General features: G+C 40.9%; 1 protein-coding gene across 6 annotated transcripts in view; it reads left to right on the top strand.

Moving 5' to 3' along the window:
- The window catches only part of prrc2b (proline-rich coiled-coil 2B), a 40377-nt gene extending 18139 nt beyond the window's left edge, over window positions 1-22238 (top strand). For 2 of the 6 annotated variants that reach the window (XM_036580645.1, XM_036580646.1), the window contains exons 10-31: window positions 657-744; window positions 1127-1280; window positions 2037-2373; window positions 3051-3217; window positions 5432-5633; window positions 6567-6780; window positions 7321-9333; window positions 9633-9820; window positions 10054-10169; window positions 10386-10527; window positions 10640-10716; window positions 11115-11396; window positions 11587-11688; window positions 12568-12760; window positions 13874-13971; window positions 14583-14710; window positions 14897-15137; window positions 16776-16943; window positions 17069-17148; window positions 17535-17622; window positions 18438-18647; window positions 19832-19996. In XM_036580645.1, coding sequence (XP_036436538.1) covers window positions 657-744; window positions 1127-1280; window positions 2037-2373; window positions 3051-3217; window positions 5432-5633; window positions 6567-6780; window positions 7321-9333; window positions 9633-9820; window positions 10054-10169; window positions 10386-10527; window positions 10640-10716; window positions 11115-11396; window positions 11587-11688; window positions 12568-12760; window positions 13874-13971; window positions 14583-14710; window positions 14897-15137; window positions 16776-16943; window positions 17069-17148; window positions 17535-17622; window positions 18438-18647; window positions 19832-19996 — 5453 coding nt within the window. Of the gene's footprint in view, window positions 1-656; window positions 745-1126; window positions 1281-2036; window positions 2374-3050; window positions 3218-5431; window positions 5634-6566; window positions 6781-7320; window positions 9334-9632; window positions 9821-10053; window positions 10170-10385; window positions 10528-10639; window positions 10717-11114; window positions 11397-11586; window positions 11689-12567; window positions 12761-13873; window positions 13972-14582; window positions 14711-14896; window positions 15138-16775; window positions 16944-17068; window positions 17149-17534; window positions 17623-18437; window positions 18672-19831 lie in introns of all 6 variants that reach the window. The other 4 variants (XM_036580648.1, XM_036580643.1, XM_036580649.1 and 1 more) reach the window with 4 other exon arrangements.
- Window positions 22239-22793: the final 555 nt, after the last annotated feature.

Genomic DNA, 22793 nt, shown 5'->3' with positions numbered 1-22793 from the left:
CCTAGTCGGGGGTTGAAAATTCATAATTATAAGCTCTAGTCGTAGTCGATCACAGCTGTTTAGCGCCACCATGTGGCCAAATGATAAATCTTTAAAGCCAAGCCAGGCCTATTTAATATGTTGTGTTTTTTTTTATTTTTTTTTTTGTTTTTTTGTTTTTTTTTACACTTTTTAAATATTACCTCATCTGTTGGGATACTTAAAGTAGCTCTGTAATATTGAAAACATCGCCCATCCCTCCAGTGACAGGCGCAAAAATTCAGATTGCTCAGCTTAAGTAGAACTCAATGTATGTGGTGTGTGTGTGTGTGTGTGTGTGTGTATATATATATATATATATATATATATATATATCCCCTGCTCCAGTTTCTATTTTTACTTGTGCACAATAGCCACTCATGCTTGATCAAATCAGAATCAAATAGTCTGGCAAAGAAGACAGTCAATGTAGCTGAATAGAAAGGCCTTCACAAACAAAATCTGGGCCAAAACATGGGTAATGTTGGTGACTGAACATTTAAATGTGGATTGATCGTGTTTACCTGATCCGTAATGAGGTTAGCATCAGTGCAAATGCGGATCTAGTACATTGGATCACGGTACCCCTACGGAAGTCCAAAAATGTTTGAATAATTAAATTGATTATTATTTTCTAGGTCTCCATGAGGAGGTGGATTACAGCGAGAAGCTCAAATTTAGTGACGATGAAGAGGATCATTGCCCTAGTGAGAAGAATAAGATTTGGTGCGTATATAAAATGACAGGCTAAGGCTGCATGTGGCAGACAAAATAAGATTATATTGCCATACTTTGCAATATTTTAAAAGCTCACTGGCGAATCCATGATTTTTCAGGGTTAAATATTGGCCCATGTTATTTTGACCCAAAGTAATTTATTTGTTGGATTTAATAAATATCATGATTCACCTACAGAAGCTCATTGGTAACATTGGTCAGAATGCTCACAGCATGCTGTGATTGGTTAGAAGGTCTTTTGCGTATTGCAGTTATACAAGCTAATGTCACCATAATAATTAACAAAGAACATGCTGCACAGCCGTAAAGTAGACATTACAGTAAAACGAAACTCTTCAACCCTAAAAGTTAAATGGGATGTTTGCTGTAGGGGAGAGTGGGAGCCTCACCGTGAGCGTCAGTGCTCCATGAGTTCAGGAGAAGGCCAGTATCCACAGGAGCCAGAGGAAGATTCCTACCAGCACCCGCAAGATCTTCTGCCTTCCAGGAAGACCAACGGCAGATACATCTCAGCAGACTCGCAGGTAATAAGAGCTAAAGCTAGGCGTTCATGAGAGCTGTCTGAATACACAATTACCGCATTTAAAGTGCATTGACATTTAGATGACTTGTTGGGGAGGGGGGGTTAACACAGTTTTCTCTGTGATTCTATTATTTTTAATTAGCACGATTCAAAGTTACATTTAGCTGTTGGGTGAGGTGTGGAATGTTACCGTGGTTAATTAGCATAATCTTGTACTGAAAATATGGGAGAAAACTAAACTAAGTACATAAGTAAGGACATTTTGATTGAAATAAACAAAGCTTGTCCATTTTTTTTTTTAATATATTTCTTTTTATTTTAACAAAACCACTTGATACAGTTTTGTCATTTTGTTTTTAGGATTTTATTTATTTATTTATTTTTTTGCCATATACACTGAATACACACATGTGACTGGAGAAATTACCCAGTAGCAGCATGTAGACAGTCACACGAATCCAGCAAGCTGTATGTGTGATTTCAGTGAAACACTAAAAAAGTAAATGTATTCATTATTTGGAAATAACCTGAATTTTACTTTGACCAAAAAAGTGTGAACTTATTGTCTTATTATTGCTATTATTGATTGTAATTGTTTAATCTTCTATAATCAATCAATCAATCCAGTTGAATTGCCTTCTTCTAATTGATGCACTGGTGTTTCATAGAACATCTGAAAAGCAAATTATATTTGCTCTTTGTATTTAGGTAATTCATTGTTTTTTTTAAAGTGTCATTCTTTTCATTTCTTCGTTAGCCCCAGCAGAAGACCAGTGAGTCTGCGGAGGATCAAGACGATAATCAGCGCCCGGCTCCTCCTCGGGGAAAGTTCGTCTCTGCAGATCTGTCTGAGGCGGTGGAGAGGGCGCGGCGTCGGCGCGAGGAGGAAGAGCGCCGCGCTCGTGAGGAGAGACTGGCCGCCTGTGCAGAAAAACTCAAAAAGCTGGACGAGAAGTTCGGCAAAACTGACAAACCTGCTCGCTGTGTGGAGACACAGAGGGAGCCACACGGTGTGGAAAGTAAGGAGCTATCACAGTCTCCAGGCAGAGATTTGGCAAAACATCACCAGGACAGCTGGCAGTATGGCACTAAAGGTAAACACAAGTTTAGTAATGGTTTTCATGAAGAGCACCCCTTCAGCACCCCTCAACGATCGTCAGTTAACTTTGTTAGTCTTGACAGTTTGACGATGGTATCAGTCTTGACCAGCGATATCATTTGTTTCCAGGGTAGAGATGCACTATATCAAACTCATCTTTTCAGCAGATAGGTTATAACAAAAATAACTGTCATACAGATGATTAGATTTGCTTAATATTTGAGGCCATTACTTGATGTATTTATTGTACTCAGGAAGAGCAAAATGTTTAAGTGAACACTAAGTTACTGCGCTAAAATGTCCATATTTTATTTTCTGCATTCTTTACTCTGCATAAATATAACATTTCCAGCTAAATTTAGTCCTGATTTCTATATTTTATAAATGTTTTGCAACACCAGAAGTTGTGCACATAGAAAAATACGTCTGCGTCGGCCCAAAATTCCCATTCCAACTTTGCTGTCTAAATGCACTCTTATATTAAACGCTGATCATTCCAGTCACTCAGTCATGCATGACTTTTTTCATTTCATTATGATTGTTTTTTTTTTGTTTGTTTTGTCTTTTTCATTTTGTCTTCCGCTGTCGTTATGTATAATGTTGCGTCAATGTTTAAAACCTCTGTATTGGCTGCCCACCCCCCATGCCCCTAACATTGCTTTTCTCTTTTAGAAGTGTCGGAGCAGCCCTCTGATCAGTCGTCCAGCCAGGATTACAGAGATAACGGTTTCAGCTACCGGAACGAGGATGACTGTCCAGAGCCCACTTCTCCCGTCCCAGATTACGGCCGGCACCAAAAGGCCGTCCCGCCACGCTTCCAAAAGCAGCATCAGCAGCAGGTGAGCAACAGCTGAACCCTTCAAAGGCCGCAAGCCCTGACGTCTCTAGTCCTGTAATTCTCCAGGATCAGTGTTGGGACTGCAGAGGGCAGCTTTAGCAGAGTTCAAAGAGAGCATGTGGCTTCTGTTGTAATGCTGGCAGAAGGGGGAGCTTTGATCGGGCCTGAAATTGTGGTCTCAAATGTAGCCTGACAAAATTTGGACTTAACCTGATCACCACCAACTGGAGACTTAAAAACCTCCACATCCTTAATGATGGCACCGGTTACCATGTAGCAGCTATAGCAACAAAAATAAGTACATGAATGGCCTACTTACCCAATGTTAAAGGGAAATTCCACTATTTTTTCTTTATTTCTTCATAGTGCATTGATTGAGGAACTAATTCAGAGTGGTTTGGTGTGAAATGGTTTATTGTAGAGACTTGAATATCACAACCGCTGGTTCCCATCACCACCGCTGTAAACTACAACATAAAATAGCCATTTTATTTACTATCCAAAACCACCAGTGAACCCACACCTATATTCTGAATATGTGTGATTTAAATGTAATGTTGATAATGGTTAAAAAAAAAATAATAATTGACTGTCTTGCCTCACAACACCGTGAATAGGCTTTAAAAATGTTTTAGGCAAAAATCTGTAAGCAGTGTTTTAGGCGTCAAGCAGCACATTCATAACTATTTCTTAAACTTTTCAGACGTCTGGTTCCTGTCACCACCACTGTGATCAGTTCCAACTCATCTCTAGAACAGAGCACTTTGCATCAATCCACTGAGTAATTTCAGAATGGCCACAATGACAAAAGTAACCGTGCCTACATCTGTTGTAATCATGCCTACTTGCCTCCTACAGTGGTGTTGCGGTAGCCCCCAGAGTGGGATTTTCCTGTTTAGTGACTATGAAGGACGCCTTGTGATAGTGTTCTTGAAAGGTCGAGTCAAAGTTGATTTTATATAGCACTTTTTACAGCAGGCGTTGTCACAAAGCAGCTTTACAGAAAAATCCTGCTCTGAGACCCTGAAAACTCCCTAAGAGCATAAGTAAAAAAAATCCTTGAGAGGAACCAAGACTCAGAAGGGGAACTCGGCCTCCTCTGGTCGACACCAGATAGCAAACAATAACGCAAGAGCAAAATGAACAAAGAATAAAGTTTTAACATTAGTCTAAAATATTCAAATACAGAAAAGGGGAAAAACAGGTGAAAGGTAGGTGGAATGATGTTTTTGGAAAAACAAAGTGCTTTGGGGTGAATATATGAGGGGGGTCTTTATTAGCCTCTACATCAGTGACTTTGCTATTGTTTAGTATATCTTTGTTGCTTTTGGTGGGGGGATTTGCGATGGCTGTTTGTGTTTGCAGAATTCATGCTGGGTTTTGTAGAGAGATGTAACTGATTGATAAGTACAAAAACGATATAAATTCATATATTCTGTAACTGATGAATCTGTGGGCTGTACAGAATAATGCATAAAAAGACAAATACTGCTAGGGTTTTTTTTTTCTTCTTTGAAACGTGCATTTAATTAGCATTAAGTATTTAAAGTATTTAAGTATTTAATTAGTATTTAAAGCAGATAGAAAGAAAAAGTGAAGGTAAAAAAACTAAAGCAGCCAGATAAATGCAGGCACCTAAATGTGAAATCTGAACATGGTGCAATGTCAGTGGATATTAGAGAAATTGTCAGAACCTGGCTTGAGAGGTTTATGGTCAAATTAGCAAATATTTCTAGCTCTAGTAGTACCTAGTGCTGCTTGACATAGATGGAGTACTAGTATTATTATTATTATTGTATTGCTGCATATTGTCAAACCTAGAAATGGATTATAACCACAGAGATGAATGATTAATGTTAAGTGGTTAAAGATTTGCATTATTTTGACCAGAGTAATTTTATTTTTCTGGTCTGCACGAATTTAATCATTCATCAGAAACATCCACAGAAACGTATATGCAACTGTGATTTGGTCAAGATTCTCACAGCACACAGTAAAAGCGTTGTGGTTTGTTAGTTCATTTGTGTACTACAGTCTTGGTATCGATATTGCAAAAGGCAGTAGCAATAACGAGAGATCACGCAGCTGTTGTGTTTCTGTGGATACTCTAAAGTCATTTCTGCTGTCTTCTCTTTCTGTAAAGTCATACTTGATTTAAATGTCTCCTTATTTGATGCGAATATTGTGTATGATGGTTCTGCGCCGTTGTTTTCAGGAGCAAGTGTACAAGATGCAGCAGTGGCAGCAGTCGGGTCATCCACCCCAGTCTGGCTCAGGCCACCCACAGCGAGGATATTATCCTGCACATGTTCTGGGCTTTGATCCACGCTGGATGATGATGCCTACCTACATGGACCCCCGTATGACCCAAGGCCGCTCCCCAGTCGATTATTACCCTCCCAGTGTCCACTCCTCTGGTGAGTTAATTATTCTTACTTTTTCATTTCGTTTCTGTGTTTAGTTTCGCTGCCTGTTTTACTGTTCAGTGTTTTTATTTTAAGTCATTTTGTGTCTGTAATAGTGGTGATGTAGTATCACTATACTTAAATTTTTGCAATACCTGATACCACTATATTTTGACAGACAAATGTGCTCATCCTGCAACATTTAAAACCGCTATTTCAAACACAATGATTATTATTTAACAACTACAAATACATTGATTATTAATTTCAGTTAAATAGGACTTATTATGCTCTTTTTATTGGAGCTAACAGTCGATCACTGATCTTTAAAGGTTGACTATATCCACAGTATGCTCAGAAATGCATATTGTGATCACCGTGATGATGATAATAATAATAATAATAATAATAATAATAATAATAATAATAATAATAATAATGGAGGGGGGAAAAAAACTTTAACCCAGCTTATGCCAAGAGTATTTCGGCTTATTTTCTCCTGTTTGCTGCTGTTTTCAGTCACACTACAGTGCTTTATTTTTCCAGTGGTTTACTTATATTCCTGTTTGCAGTTTCATGTTTGGTAACTGAAATAAAATGCCATATAAATAGATGCTTATAATGTTTTTATTGGTAATTGTACTAGAAAAAATTACAGTAGTAATATCAGTGACTGTAATCATTGATCTGAGGTTGTCTTGGCAGTAAAGGTAGTAATACTACCAAAGAGCCAAAAAATCTGAAGATCATATGCTTTTGTTTCTGAAATGTTGCCTTTAGTGGACGTTTATATTTACAGTAAATGGCTTGTTCCTGTAGTGCTATTAAAAACAAAGTGCATTTGCTCAGAGCTACAGCGCCATCTGCTGTACAACTTAATGTGTCTGCTGTGAAAGGGCTCTAGGTTTTCCTCCTCACTATTGATTGTCTGTGGACCATGTGCAGGAATGATGAAGCCAGTCATGCAGCAGGATCGCCTCAACAGTCCTGGCTCTGCCTCTGATGAGGGAAGCCATCCCAGCTTACACCAGGAGAGGAGAGCGCCCTCCACTGAGCCTTACCCTGTCTGGAGCCAAGACGGCTACCCTCCAGCTCGCAGTTTCACCCCACCCTACCAGAGGCAGCATGACAACACTGACAGGAGTCACGCCGATGACAGGTTGGCTATTATTTATTTATTTATTTTCCCCCTTTCTTTCTTTTCAAAAAACACTGTTAAATTTTTTAAATATTCACGATGCAACCCATATATGAAAACTACACTGCCCCCTCTTTTGTATTTATTAATTTCTGTGATGTCATGAAAACCAACTCATTAACATTAAGTTATTATTTTTACTGGAAAACAGCAATTTTAATTACTGTAATAAATAATTTGGGAGGTATTTGATTTTTAAACATTGATGTTTTTTTGTCCCCCTTATGGCCAAAATTTTGTGCCTTTTTTTGTTTTTTTTTGTTTGTTTGTTTGTTTTTGCCATAAGTATCATTTTTGAGCATTTCAGTGGCCGAGATTTTAGTGTGTTCCTAATTAAAATATATGGTCTGTCTGTTTTTACATTGTAAATAGTTACACTATAACTGAACTTCAACAACATGAACATTGTGAAACTGTAAATTTACACCATAAGTTTTGAAAGGTCAAGTAATTATATCAAGGCTATTATAATATCATAATCCGCCCCCCCCTTTTTTGCAGGAGTGACAGGTCATGCTCTCAGCAGGACTCCTATGAGGAGCGAGCAAACGATCGAGTCGACAGCCCTGCTGAAGACCTCCCCCATCAGGCATATCGCCAGGGCCGCGGTTCTGACATGTCTTTAGGGTCGCAGCGAGACGCCAGCCTTGAAGAAACCCATCAGCCTTCAGCTCATGGCCGCTTGCACCCAGGAGAGAGTGACTACTCTAAAGCAGAGCACCAGAAAGAGCCCTCCACTACTAGACCCCAGAGAGAGAACCTAGATTCCCGAGATGATGCTTGTGAGGGTAAGGAGAAGAGCTACGACTCAGATTTCTGGAAGAAGGACGGTTCTCTGAAGAAAGACATCAGTTGTGGACAGGCTCAGTGGTCTGAGCCTGGCTCCAGCAGTAGCAGCAGCGTTAGCCAGCCGTCTGAGTCTAGTGGAAGAACCTTTAGGAGAACAGGGCCCATCAAGAAGCCAGTGCTAAAAGCTTTAAAGGTTGAAGACAAGGAGAATGAGAAGCCCAAAACGGAACCTGAAGAGAAGCCTGTTCCATATAGACTTGAAAAGGAAGTCCTTACTAACGTGTATGATTTGAAAAAGGACAACCAGCCCCTAACCAGTAGGCATCCAGCTTCAGCCCCAGCTCCTTTGACTTCTTCTCTTGAGGAGAAGCAGCCACCTCCACCTAAAATAGAAAAGATAATCAACCCAATTGAAGATTCCAATAAAGAAAACAACTGGGACAGTACTAAATCCCAGACTAAAGAAAACTCTGAAAATAGAGAGCCCCCAGCTGCTCCACGTCGGAACAACTGGATTTTCATAGATGAAGAGCAGGCGTTCGCTGGAGCCAGAGGAGGTGGACGTGGCCGTGGGCGAAGTTTCAGAGAGTTCAGCTCGCGCAGTGGCACCCGTGGAGGACGTACAGATAACTCTAGAGGCGCCTACAACTCTGGGAACAACCACCGGGCTACCAGGGGACGGGGCACACGGGAATTTGTCAAAACCGAAGATCTGCAACGAGGCAAACCACGCAGAAGGAACGTAAGTGAAACGCTGAGTGAAGCTTCAGAATACGAGGAGCTGCCTAAACGTCGTCGCCAGAAGGGGGCTGAAAACGGAGAAGCCGCTTATTCTGCAAGTGGTGACACCAAAAGGGCGGACAGGGACTCGTGGAGATCCAATAAGGTATATAACAATGATCAGAGCAGTGGCGAAGCAAGGGAGAAGTCCAAAACAAGAGGTTACGGTCGATCCCTTCCTCCACGCCTCAACGCCGGTTACAACCGCGGGTTCGGGTCGAGGGAGATTTCTACGTGGAGGGGAAGAGGAAACCAGTTTGGAGGCGGTTCCTCTCAAGAGAATGGATACAACTTCGGGAATGACTCCTACTCGAGAAAACCAGCAGAAGGAGATCCACTCAAGTACCCACCAAAGTTTTCCGCCTCCTTTGTGGAGAACGGTGTAGAAGACAGAGAAGGTGACTATTATCTAGATAATGATAACCCCGACAACCGGCCATTGAGGAGAAGACGTCCTCCACGCCAGGACAAGCCTCCGCGCTTTAGAAGACTGCGTCAAGAGAGAGAGCCTGGAGGCCAGTGGAACAGCGAAGAGTATGTTAACGGAGATTTCACCAACCCCTGGCCCAGTCGTTCGAAAGGTGGAGAGGACCACTGGCCAGGTCAGTATTCTGGAAACAGACAACAGGAATTCAGCCATCAAGGTGAAGACTGGGAGACTGGGTCGGAAAACAGTGATTTTAACGACTGGAGAGAAAAACGTGGTGCCCAGCACGGTGATGCGGCAGCTGATTCAGGTCACAGTGAGCCAGGCTCTGAAAAAAGAGAGCTCTCCAAGAGAAGTTTCTCAAGCCAGCGCCCACTAGTGGAGCGGCAGAACCGCAAGAGCGACATCTCCGTTTTGGAAAGCAGCAAGATGAACCGTTCCACGGACACTCCTTCGAGCGGCAGCTCATCTAACCGAAATGATGGCTGGCAGAATGGAGTGTCGCCCAACTGCAGAAGGTAAGAGCAAATGCTGCAGTAGAAACGAAACAAAAATTTAAGTTTTGATTTTTGGGAAGTATCCTAATAAAGTGGACATTTATGGTATGAGATTGCATGTGGATTTTGCTATATTGTGGTTGCTATAATAATTATTATTATTGTTAAAAAATACCACAATATTGAATTTTAGTTCATTTCACCCACTTCAGCTCTCTGCTTATCTCTCAGCACAGATGTAGAAGTACATAAAATGAGCAAAAGAGCTTGTCTTATTACATTGACCCTGTAGTCAAAGTGCCATGGTTTTATTTGTGCAGGAGTCCAGAGGACGCAGCTCCAGGCTTGAACGCAGGGTCTGTTTACGGTGTGGAACAGCCAGAGGAGAACCTCCCCACCAGCGCTACTGAGTCTTCAGGGAAGAAAATGGAGAAGGAGCTGAAAACCAGAGCCATCAAAGGAGACATGGGGGAGTCCCTTTCTCAATACGACCTGAACAGTTACCCAAGTAAGACCAAAATAACATCCATCAGGAAAGTGCCACTTCAATGAAAATTAATTAATTGATCAATTTCTTGTTGCTATTTGAAACATTGTTAAAGCTAAACATACCCAGTGGATTACCACATGGCTGCTTTATGATAACTCAAAAGAAAGGTGTCCCCAAACTGTGTACTGGGAGAGCTGGCTTGTGCTACCCTTGAAAATTTAATATCTCACTGTGACTTCTTTCTGATGCAGTTGAAAGCGATTCAGGGGCTTCTATTCCGAGTCCCGAGGGATTCCAAGATGCCCTCTCCAAAAAGCAGAGGCGTCCACAGGAGGAGGACCGAAGGAGAAAGGAGCAAAATGCACAGGTAGGTTACAACCATCCTTCAACAAGACCTAAATGTTCTCAGCCCTCGCAAGTTCTTTTAGGACCAGTTCCCTCAACCTCCATCCTCAGCTTAACCTTAAAATAGGTTACGTCCATGTTTGTTTAATTACCATATACTGATAGCACAGAAGTCCGTGGCTGTGTTTTTCTTGGAATTTTTGAGATTTTACAGGATATTCAATGTGTGCTCCTGTAGGTTGCAGTGAAAAACAGGCCAATCACTTCAAAAATGCCTCCCCGTTTTGCTAAGAAGCAGGGCAGCATGTCCATCGAACAGCCGGAGGAGACGCTCTCAGCCAGTAACCTGGGCACTGAGATATGGGAGACCAACAGCTCAGGTAAGACCGATCCTGACTTGTGGGAAATGAAGGACTTGAATATAGACGTTTTGTAATTTTGTTTTTTAAATAGATGTGGAAGTAAAACTTTTTTTTTTTTCTTACCTCAAAGCCCTCACAGTTCAGTCATCTGGTGGAGACTCTTGGACGAAGCAAGTGTCATACACTGGGAGTGAACCAAATTCAGAGGTAGGGCTTTTATTTGTCTATTTGAATGCAACATTCATGATAATAGTATCATAGTATGAAGGACTATTTCAGTTTAACAATTTCAGCACAGTACTGGCAGGGGCAGAAAATAAGCCCTACACGGTGTTGAAATCCGTATCACCAATACACCCCTGGCTCTCTTGAGCGTTTCTGTTCCTCGTCTTTTATGGAAACCACTGTCAGTGATCAGTGCAGCCAGTCAGGGTAAAGTGTGGGGGGGGACGCTTTTACTGTCACTGGGCATTTTTCTGAAACGTGAAAATCTATGTAGCAGGAGTCTTTTGCATAATGCCAACCGACCCCTACCAGTTTTCATTTTTAGCAGTTAGCATTTTTGTAGTATTTTGAAATACTCTTTTTAAACCTTCCACCTCCAGGATTCGGACGCAGGGCCGGAGCAGAGCAAAGAGCACAAACCTGGCCCCATCGGAAATGAGCGTTCGCTGAAGAACCGAAAGGGTTCTGAAGGGGTGGAGCGTCTGGAGGGCCCCATCACCCCAGTAAATGGAGTGGACATCCACGTGGACAACGTCATCCCTGTTCCCCCTATCGAATTTGGAGTCAGTGCAAAGGACTCTGACTTCAGCCTCCCTCCTGGCTCTGCGCCAGTAGCTGTCTCAAACCCAGTCACCAAGCTACAGGATGCTCTTGCTGGCAATGTAGGTTTTAAATATTTGAGTGTGTGTGTGATGTAACAGTGTAAGACTGATACCAGTCTCATATTTCATACCTGCCTAATTAGCCACAAGAATAATTTATTTTATATTTTTAATAAAGCTTTAAAACTGGAGCTGTATTTGAGTGTAACACATTGTTTTGTTTTTTTTTTTCCCCCCTTTCTTTCTTAAGGCCGGCCTTGCTCAGGGCATTCCGATGCTGCGCAGAGATCACCTGCAGCCCGCCATCAACCTCAACCCCATATCCTTCCCCACCACGGACCTCACTCTCAAGGTGACACACACTCACACAGCCTTTACACCTTTACACACATTGGATTTACACCTGAGGAAAACAGAAAAAATAACAAATGCTATAGCTTAGGTTATAGAACCGTAATATTTATAGATATTCTATAACTGCATCAGATTTCATTAAAGGGCCCATATCATGAAAAACTTCACCTTTAGCAGTAAGAGTGAGCTGTGGTATTTAAACATTGTTAAAGCTTCAAAACGTACTGTTCACTCCCCAGTTCATACAGTCCATGTATGGAAACTATGCTGGAGCCAAATTCATTGTCATGTTAACGTATATCTGCCTGTTCAGCCCATAGCTAGTTAGCTCACAATACAGAGCAGCCAATCAGAGCAGAGCTCATTTAAATATTTGACTCACTCCTCAGTCCATACAGTACCATTTTATGAAAACTAAACTGCAAAAACAGTGATTTTGTGATGCCTCTAAAACCTACCCGCTCCTGCCCATTCTCACTGAAGTTAATGAGTGTTTCAGTCTGGACTGTTGTTGTTTTTTGTGTTAATGAATGAGGTGCAACACTGGGCAGCCAATGAGAGCAGTGCTCATTGACATCAGCCTTAAAAGCACAGCAATGAAAACATCGTTTTAAGCCTGCAATATACAGGTTGGAAAATTGTGTGGGGTTCTTGTTTTTGTTAAAAAGTATGCCTGCAGTACAGTGCTTTCAGTGCTCATGAGGTGAAATGTTTGTTTTGTGTTTGTTTGTTTTTTGAAGGGGCAAAAATATTATGAAATATTTTTGCAATATTACTGCAATATTATGAAAGAATGTTATTTAATGACCATGGTTGGTAAACACTGTCATCAGATGTCTTGACTGCTGTTTGCTTATGTGTTTTTATGTCTTCTCAGATGGAGTCTGCACGTAAAGCCTGGGAAAACTCTCAGTCCCTCCCAGAGCAGGGCTCTCCCGGCGGTGCAGGTTCAGGCTCTCAGCCCCCCTGCAGCGCTGGCTCCTCCAGCGGGGTCAGCTACAGTTCCTTTGGAGGTGTCTCCATGCCCCCCATGCCTGTGGCTTCTGTTGCCCCCTCTGTCTCCATGCAAGGTGACCTTCTCTCTATATTAGTAATTTTAGCAGTTGTGCTCTAAACTAAATGATTTGGAGCTCATCGTAAAGTTCTCAGTCAGTGGCTTTTGTTCAGATGTATTGGAATTCAACCTTTATTGGCATTTTTATGTTAACTTATTGTCATAGCATACAAATTTATCAGTCTGTTATTAGGACAACACAACCACCCAAGTTACTTGTTCATTCACTCAGTGATGTTATTTTAAACATTTAAATATGCATATTTATATCTACCATAAATTTAACTATGTAGTAAGCATTTTACTTCTAACCAGCACAAGTGCCATGTTGTCAACTTATGAGTTGGGGCTGTTCCCCACATGTTGATGAATCTGTTGTAGCATTCCTGTTAGACTAATTTCATTTATTTCCTTTGTTGTTTATGTATGTATTTATTTATTTGTTTGTTTATGTATTTTTTACCAGTGAAGCATAGTTGAAGCTGTAGCTGTTTTAAAAGTTAAGTTTTGACTGCGTAGCCTGACGCTCTGCGTTAGTTTAGTTTAAGCTTCATTCTGTTTCTCATGTTCAGCCCAATTATGGGGAACATACAATGCCATTTTAAAGGAGAAGCAGGCAGCATGTTATGCTTAAAAAGATGCAAGGTACAAGAGAAAGAGATGTGAGAGAAAACAGAAGACTGAGACGAGCGATAAACATTTTCAAAATTTTAAAATTTTCAGTTTGTGTTAATTGTAGACCCGAGTTTGGTACAGCTTGGGTATTTGAAAATGGCCAAAACTAGCTTTTACTGCTTTGGTGACTAGAGATGCCTCTGATATTGTCTTGGCAGCGGAGTAGTTGACCAGTTTTTAACCTAACAAAACCTCCACAGGGTGCAGGAGAGCTTTTCAGTTGAGGTGCATGCTACTCCCTGGATGACAATGGGGGGGGAAGATGCACTTTGTAGTGCTTGGTAGGGCATCACCTGAAAATCCCTTTATTTGAAAATGGGGCTTGACATTTTGGACTTATAAGCGATGTCCCAGACCAAGAAAATCTTGTAATGTGTAAAAGTTCAAACGCTTTTGGCCAACTGTCAGTTTGGGTATATACAGTCTGAAATATTTTACCCTTCTCTCTCTGTAGGTAATCATATTACCCCTCTGTACCTCGACGGCCACGTCTTTCCAAGTCAACCTCGGTTGGTGCCGCCGACTATGACTCAGCAGCAGAGCTACCAACAGGTACGAGTCTAGCTAGCCCACAATGCTCCTGTCTTTAATGGTGGTGAATAACTTTGACTTGAACACAGACTACAGTACAGTTTCGTTGCAAAGTTTGTTGTTCTTGATGGACAAATCTGAACTTGTTCATTTAGTTTTCATGTTACTGATGGCTTGAATTGAGTCTGTTAGAGCAGGAAAGTCACTGAACTCTGTGACGCCACATGCCTGGAAACCCTTCTTACTGTTCTTTATTTGATTGATCACTAATTTGTGATGAGAAATGGTTACCAGGAAGCAAAAAGCTAAATATTTTTCAAAAACCACTTAGAGCAAAAACTTGATTTTAAATTTGCTATGGAAATGCCGTGGTCACTGATCTGGTAGTATTTTAAGACCTTATTTCTGCACAGTGAACCATAACAAACTTATTAACCATTTTTATTTTGATCTGACTGTTTACCAAATGGACAGGGTGTAGAGCAACTGTTTCTGTTCAGATTGCACCAAATGGTTTTGTTTCCAATCCCTGGTTCTATGCAAATTCACCAAAATAAAATTATTACTGGATAACCACGTTCTCAGATATTTTTTGTAATGTTTTTCTTTTTCTGTTGCGTGCATGTGATCAGGCTGCAGCAGCTCAGCAGATTCCCATCTCCCTGCACACATCTCTGCAGGCTCAGGCCCAGCTGGGGCTCAGGGGGGGTCTGCCTGTTTCTCAGTCGCAGGAGATGTTCAACTCCATCCCTCCTTTCAGGTATAATTTACATTTTAATTGCTTTATTTAAATATTTAAATTATTTTATTTTATTTCTCTTTGACATTGCTTGAATTTGTTGGAGCAGCACTTTGCCCAACACAAATATGCTATATAAATAATAATGACTTGATTTGATATGAGACAGAATAGTTCAGTAACTCTCTGCCTACCCCTGACATCCAGGTCCCAAGTGTACATGCACCCCAACCTGTCCCAGCCCAGTCCGATGGTGTTGTCGGGTGGAGCTCCTCTAAAAGGACCATACTCAGCCTTTCCGGGAATACAGCCTTCAGAGATGGTGAAGCCTCAGTCAGGTTCCCACTACCAGCCTATCAACGGCAGCCAGCCACTGGTCTACGACGGCCCCATGAACCAGGCTCCAGGCATGGGCACCTCCCAACTAATGGACTCCCAGCTCATCCAGGTGACCATAGTACACCTGTTTCCCCTTCTAGTGTTAGTGATGTTATTGCCACAATAAAATTCAGACAGTTTCCCCCACTTATCCCAAATGTAGTTGATCAGCCAAGACCTGTTTAGTGTCTGAAGTTTGCTTCTTCAGTTGTAGCACTGGAGCTACGAGGCTAATGTTGCGAACAAGTGGAAACTTGTACCCAACCAGTTAGCATGCCAAGTCATTACATACTCTCCTGCAATCGCGTTGAGTTGTTAAGTCATCTCTGATAGACTTGATTTTTTTTAATGGTTTCTGACACTGTATGACTCAGGCCTTTGGAATTACTGCTCTTACTGGTTTTAGGTACATACAGTCATATGCAAATGTTTGAACATCCCCAGTCAAATTGTTTTTAGTGGATATTCAAATTGATAATAAGGTAAAGGGGAATTCCACCAATTTTTCTGAATTTTTGCCTAATTCCTTCATTGCAATACAAAGTTGTTCAGAAGGGTTCAACATTAAATGGTCTGTTGTAGAAAGAAATTCTGGTTTCTTTACAGCAGTGGTGATGGGAAATGGGTCGCCATGTATACAACACAAATAGCCATTTTATTGACTATCCAAAAGCACTGGTGAACCTACACCTGTCTTAATTTTGGATTTTTACCCAATTTTCTCCCCAATTTAGTCGTGTCCAATTCCACCCGCTAGTTAGGACTCCCCCAATCACACGATACTGTCAACGCTAGGAGGGCGAAGGCTAACACAGGCTTCCTCCGAGACCTGTGAAACCAGCCACCGCTTCTTTTCGAACTGCCGCTCACGCAACGTCATTGGACAGCCGAACGCGCTCGGAGGAAAGCACCAACCGCTAGATCTGTTACGTCAGCTAACAGACGCCTGCGCTGACTAGCATCGTGTTAAGTGATGGGGGGAGAGGGAGGCCATCCTACCAACCCAGAGAGAGCGAGGCCAATTGTGCTCTCTCGGACTCCCGGCTACGGATGGCTGTAGCATCACCAGGGATCGAACTCGCAATCTTCTGATGATAGGGCCAACGCTTAGACGGTTGTGCCACTCGGGACCCCCAGCCTACACCTGTCTTGAGTTTTATATGGAATGTTGATGATGGTGAAACAGTGGAAAATCTGAAAAAATGTTTTCTTTGAGGGCCATTTTGCCTCACAATACCCTGCTTGTACTCGTCCACCATGAATGGATTCAAATAAATGGATTAACAAGATGTTTTAGGCCAACACTTCAGGCGTCAGGCAGCGTATTCATTACCATTTGGTCTAATAACTTAGTGATGGAGCTTTTAAAGACAAACTCTTCAGATGTCTGGTTCCTATCACTACCACTGTGTACAATTCTGATTTGGTAAGCTTCTCTAGAATCGAGCATTTCAGTAGAAACCACCCTGAATGACTTCGCTTACATCTGAGCCATTTAATTATGTAGAAACTTTAAAAAATTGAGTTCCCCTTTAACACCTCTATAGAGAACACACTTAAATATGGTTTTCTGCTGCTAATAGCGCACCATTTCTGTTTGTTCTGTGTGTTAAAGTGCTGATGTGTTTTATATATGATCAAGGCGCCCAAACTTTTCCTCAGAAAAGAATTTACAATTAATAATGTATAAACCTGTGTTTGTGTGTAGGTGACCATGCCCCTGCCTGGTTCTCAGCTGCGTTATGGTTCAGCCCAGCAGCACCTGATCCTGCCCCAGTCCATCCAGCTCCAGCAAGGCCAGAACCTTTCTGTAAACGCTCCGCGCCGCATGATGCCTCCAGGCTCACAGCCACCCGTCATGCCAGCCAGCAGAGAGGTGAGCTGGGCGTATTTCAGCTTTTAGAAATTACCCATATTTACACCTGTATGGTTTAGAGTGGATTAAAAGAGTTGTTGTCTTTTGATGTTTGGTTTATTGGTTACTGCTCAACCCCCCCACAGCCTTCGCAGATGGAGATGAAAGGGTTCCAGTTTTCCGACAAGGCCAGCCACTCACCCGGAATACCTGCCGGCTCCTACAGGTGAGCAGCAACAGTTTACATGTGAATCTTATCAGAGCAGAATTTGAGATGTTACAGATTTGATGCCTTGTTTTGGTGTCGGCCCAGTGCAAACAGAAAATACTTAAAAACCTGTAACAAATCTTACTTTTGGCTCAGTCATATAATAACAGAATTGATATGTAGCCTAATGTTTCTACAAGAGCTATGAGTAGTTAGCTAATCAGCGAAGCATGTGTGGGAGTTGTTGGCTGTGTGAATATTATTCACCCTTGCAGAGGAACATATTAAGTGAAGTGAGTCTTTGTTAAAAGTGGCTCCCTTTTTTAATAGAAGAAAATCCAATGGCTGTCAGCGGGTATTGTGCTATTGTTATGCGTAATGGATTGTCTGTTTTCTCTGTTTAGGCCTGGCTCTGCTAGTCCCAGTGGAAAACCCTCTGGTCCTGGCGCCCCCCCTGCTGTAGGCCCCCTCCCTGGACATTATACTCAACAGGTATTCACACCACAGCATTTGTATTGTTTATTAATCAAAGCGTACAGTGATTGTGATCCAGTAATTAATATACATTGGTCAAGTCCTGTAAACGCTTTGTAACTTAAGTGCAAGCAGGTACAAAATATGCACCCAGGATCTTTACTCACACTTCTTATATGTAGGTATGTATATGTTTAAACAGTGAAGGGTTGCCCAGTCTAATCCGCAGAGGGCCGGTATGGCTGCAGGTTTTCACTCCAACAAAGCAGGAGGTCACCTGATGAAATGTTTGAAGACTAAGACCAACTGATTTAACAAGTAGAAGATGAGATTGGACACCCCAGAGTTAAGCCGGGGTTACGCTACACGACTTTCACCCTGGTTTTCGCCCCGATTCTCAGTCTACCCGACTGTGTGCTTGTTGACTCTAGTCTGCAGATTTTTGGGTCAGTCGAAGTTGAAAGTTGGAGAGAGAGTCGAGTCGTGTGTGAGGGGCACAAACTCCTGATTGCATTTCAGACCAGTCAGAGTATCAAGGCATGAGCACAATCGAGTTTATGTACATTTAAAACTAAAATACCACACATCACATTTTTAAATCCATAAAACTAAACCCATAAAATTGAACTGAAAAACCAAAATTTAAAATTTAAAATGAAATAAATAACTAATGAAAATGTCAACTATAATAATCTATTTGTGTGTATATGTAATTTTCTTTTACTAAACAGTTAATGTTCTGTACTGTTTGTATGTGTATACGCAGGTTTGCATGTATATAAACTAACAAAATATAACACAGCGCAACAGTAATTTTCTCCTCCCCCTTCCAGGTGCCCCCTCCCCAAGGCAGCATGGTAATGCACATCCGCCCCCCCACCACTGGCCCCTTCCCCAACCCCATCCAGCGGCCTGTAATGCAGGTAAACAAGACCGTCATCATCCGCTCCCCTCCCTACCCCAGCCCAGGCCGCGAGCCGCCCCACTCCACCCCCCCTTCCAACCCCGAGACCGCACCCAAAGGGGCTGAGGAGGGCACGAAGGTGAGCCACCCACTGTAAATATAGGTAATTTTCATTTAATCCACTTCTCTTTCTGTTCTTCTTTTACCTTTTGCTTTTACTTTTTGTTGCTGGAGTAAAAACATTCTAAGCTTGAAATAAATGTAAGCTTTATTCTTTTGAGGGAGTCTTGTTAAAACACAACACGACGGCTGCAGGATATGTCTGAAATACCAAATTGTAGTTGTATGTTGATTGTTGTGTACATACCAGGGTTGCAATATGCTCTCAAAACAGGTGGTTGATGTGACGAGATTGGTTGACATGATTTTGACCAAAATAATTAATCAAGACTAACAGAAACTCATCTGGAGCTGTGATTGGTCAGGATGCTCACAGCACACTGTGACTGGTTAGAGGGTTTCTTTGCATATTGCAGCCTTCGTCGATGTCTGTGCTGCAAGAACTAATATAAGAATAATGTTTAACAAAGGATATATTGTGCAGCCTGAACTGCAGCTGTTTTGTTAGAAGCATCTCTGTACATTTGGCTGAATTTTCATGTCTTATTTTTTAAGTTTGGTATTATTAAGATTAGTGCTCTTAATTTTTTGAAGGACAAAATTAAGTTTTTTAACTTGGAAAAAGAAACATTGGCTATTTCACTGCAACCTACATTTAAAATAAATGTCATTTGTTTCAGGATCATTATAATTAACATATTGTTCTTTTGAAGGTCAGAAAATGCATTCGTACAAATGCAAATGCTTTAAAACCATGATATTAAGCATCTGTGAACACTTCCTTAAATGTTAAATACATTTTTTCTCTTCCTTTTCCATCATGGAGATTAATTAATCTTAGCCTTCTTGTTCTTTTAAAGGAGAATATTGTAAGATTAAAAAAAAAAAATCAAATGTTCTATTTTTGTTCATACATTTCAACATCATTTAAATGAGCATTGCTGTTCTTTTAAAGGTCAAAAAGCAATTTTTAACAATCTTTTAAAAATTGTGTGTGTATATGTGTGTGTGTGTATGTATGTATGTGTGTGTGTGTGTGTGTGTGTGTGTGTGTGTATATATATATATATATATATATATATATATATATATATATATATATATATATATATATATATATATAAATATAAAATATATTTTAAGCATGTTCACATCCTAAAATTATTATAACATCACTTTTTGTTTTTGTCTGTCTTCATGTAGGCAAAGGCTCTCCGTGAGGCTCGGGCAGGTGTAGGTGACCTGAAGGCTCCGTCGGCTGTGATTTCCAACAAGCTGCAAGAGCCGCTGCCCCCAGGTCAGGTCAAACCGGCCCGAACCGGAGCCATCAAGCCTCAGTCCGTTAAAGTGGAGGAGAGCAAGGCCTAATGCTGGACCTCACGTCTGACTCCATCCTGCTGTCGTTGAAACCGCTCTGCTCAAACTTCGCCCGTCTCCAGGCAACTTTTAAGGACCTCTCTCCATTATCCTGTTTTTGTTTGGCTTATTTTTTGTTTTATTTCTTTCTTTTTTTTTTCTTCCCCTTCACATACATTCATCTCACCACTCTACCAGGACAACAAACTGAAACCACAGGAGCACCAAAATCGGACACTTACTGTTTAAACACAGCATATAGAGATATATAAATATATCTATATATATAAATGTATACTATATTATATATACATAGACACGATAGCTTGGGACTTTTCTAAGCAGACACTCTCTTCAAGAACATCTTTATTTATTAACATTTATTTTCCATTTCAAGAGAAGAATAATGGGTAAAAACAATGTCAGATTTCATGTTTTCTCTCCATCAAAGTTTGAAAAGAGAACATCTGAAAAAAAAGGATGCATCATCACCTTCAGCTTATGCATTTCCCCACCCATTGCCAAACTGTGCCCACCTGGTTGGACTGTAGTTTTGATTGACATGACTGAGAATCAACGAACATGTCGGAAGCTTAAACTGTAAGCCTCTTTAAACAAAAAAAAGCAAGAAAAAAAAACTGCAGTGTGGCACCATTTTGTCATTTTTACTGGGTACCATGGAATTTTTAACTTTTTTTTTCTTTTTTTTAATAAATATATAAATCATAATCGACGCCTATTTGCTCTATTATTAAAGGGCACCTTTTACTCAATAAAACAAAAACTTTAAACCCCAATTTGAAGACATTTTCCTGGTTTTTCGCCAAATGGTTTGCGCAGTATTACTTGAATGAGGAACTTAAAGGGCCCATATCATGGAAAACCAAATTTTCTTCATTGTTTTTTTTTCGTTTTTACCTCCCAAGACTTAATACATTATGTAATATGTGAACATTGTTTGTTTTCAGAAAGCATTGTTTATCCCCAGTGGACACGAAGCTGCATTTTGACTTGTGATGACTTTTTGTGATCACAAAAACCAATGCATTTACACACATTTGCCTATTCAGCCTAGAGCAGCTTAGCCATGCCCACTCACACTGAACTCAGCCCTGCCCACTCACACTGAACTCATAAGAAATGTTTCAGCCTTGGATGCTTCCTGAATGAAGCAGCCAATCAGAGCAGGGCTCATTTGCATATATCAGTCTGAAAGGCACAACAAAAACAGCCTGTTTGATTCTAAGGGGTAAAGAGGTCATGACCATTTTAGCACAAATGTGATCTGAAAGGGGGGGGCGGTGTAGGATATGGGCCCTTTAACTCGTAGAAAGACCATGAAAACCTCTGATTTGTTAAAGGCTTGTTTTCAGAGCCAGTCGAGGGCGAGTAACGGTGATAGTCTGAAGGCTGTATGTGTCTGTGAAACGCTGTGGGTCGTGTACTCCTGGTGAACCGAGCTGTGGGTGGCCGCTAACTTGTTGGAGCGTGTGATCACTTTATTTTAAGTGGCTTTTTTGTGCTATCCCTATAGCTAATGCTAACGCTAATCAGACACGTTACCATATAGAGATATAGCTCCTCTCTGTCGCTTTGTTTGTTTGTATTGAGTCAAATGCAGCTGTATTTTTTTTTTTCTTTTTTCTTTTTTTTTGGACAGGACCTCCACCAGGGCTGACACTGCTGTTTAAAAGATGGAGTCACTTGCATTAATAAGTTTTATTAAACTCTAGTTTATATATGGTGGATTTGACTGTTGTGATCCAGACACTAAAATGCAATCCAGTAGTTTATTCACAGTGTAAAGACAATAAGAATCGGACATGGTAAAAAAAAAATGTATTAAATAATAAACTGTTTATCGTCAGTTGTGAAAAGCTGTTTTATCGACGAGATTCAGTCACTATATGGGGCGTTTTTTGTTCCTTTTAAGTTACTGTCAGTGCTGTAGAGCTTTCTCAGTTACTGTGGGATCATCCACCCAAATTTCTTAATTTTCACAGCTTCTGAAAATTGAGGCCTGAAAAATAATCATTTGTCATTTTACGTGTGATTCCAAACTTTTGAGCGGTGGTGTACGTCTCCAGTAAAAGCTCCCCTGTGGATGTGTGGATTATTATTTTTTTTTTCCCTACTTCTTCCCTCCAAATCCTTCCTTTTAAAGCATTTCTCTGGATCACCTCCTTTTCCCTTCCTTTCATCTTTCCTTTAAAGCACTTCTCTCCTTCTCTGGATGTGGGATCTCCTCTGTGGTTCTTTTCCTCCCCCTTCCCCTCTCCTTCCTCCTCGGTTCAGTTTTTCATGTTTTGGTTGGTGCTGAATTCTGTTTTGGGCAAAACTTTTTTCACCCGTCTGCAGTGTGTAGAGAGACGGTGCAGAGAACAGACATACAGCTCTTCTAATTTAAGGGGTTTAAATGTAACTTTTAATCAAAAATCAGCATCGTTAGCCTGGCTGTCTTAAATGAATCGACTGCAGACTCTTACTGTTGCGTCAAAGTTGAAGCACCCCCTATCAAATTTAGTGTCTTTGTTGATTTAAGTGAGAGTAAGTGAACACCTCCTTTCCAGAAAACACACTTCTGCACGTTTTAATGCACAATTACTGGTTATTTTTAACATTTCTTAAAATATATCGGAAAGAATAAAACATGCCATAAATTACTTACCGTAAGCTGCATTTTATGATTTTTGTTTCAATATGTTAAATTTAGCCAATAAACAGTAATTGTGCATTAAAATGTGCAGAAACATGTAGAGAGCCGGTTAATTTTTTTGTACTTATTAACCTTAAGCCAGCAAAGTGTAAT

The sequence above is a fragment of the Colossoma macropomum genome, unplaced genomic scaffold (genome assembly GCF_904425465.1).
Source record: "Colossoma macropomum unplaced genomic scaffold, Colossoma_macropomum, whole genome shotgun sequence".
In the NCBI taxonomy this organism is placed as follows: Eukaryota; Metazoa; Chordata; class Actinopteri; order Characiformes; family Serrasalmidae; genus Colossoma; species Colossoma macropomum.
Note: the sequence above shows the minus strand (reverse complement) of the source record. Positions and strands in the feature narration are given on the sequence as shown.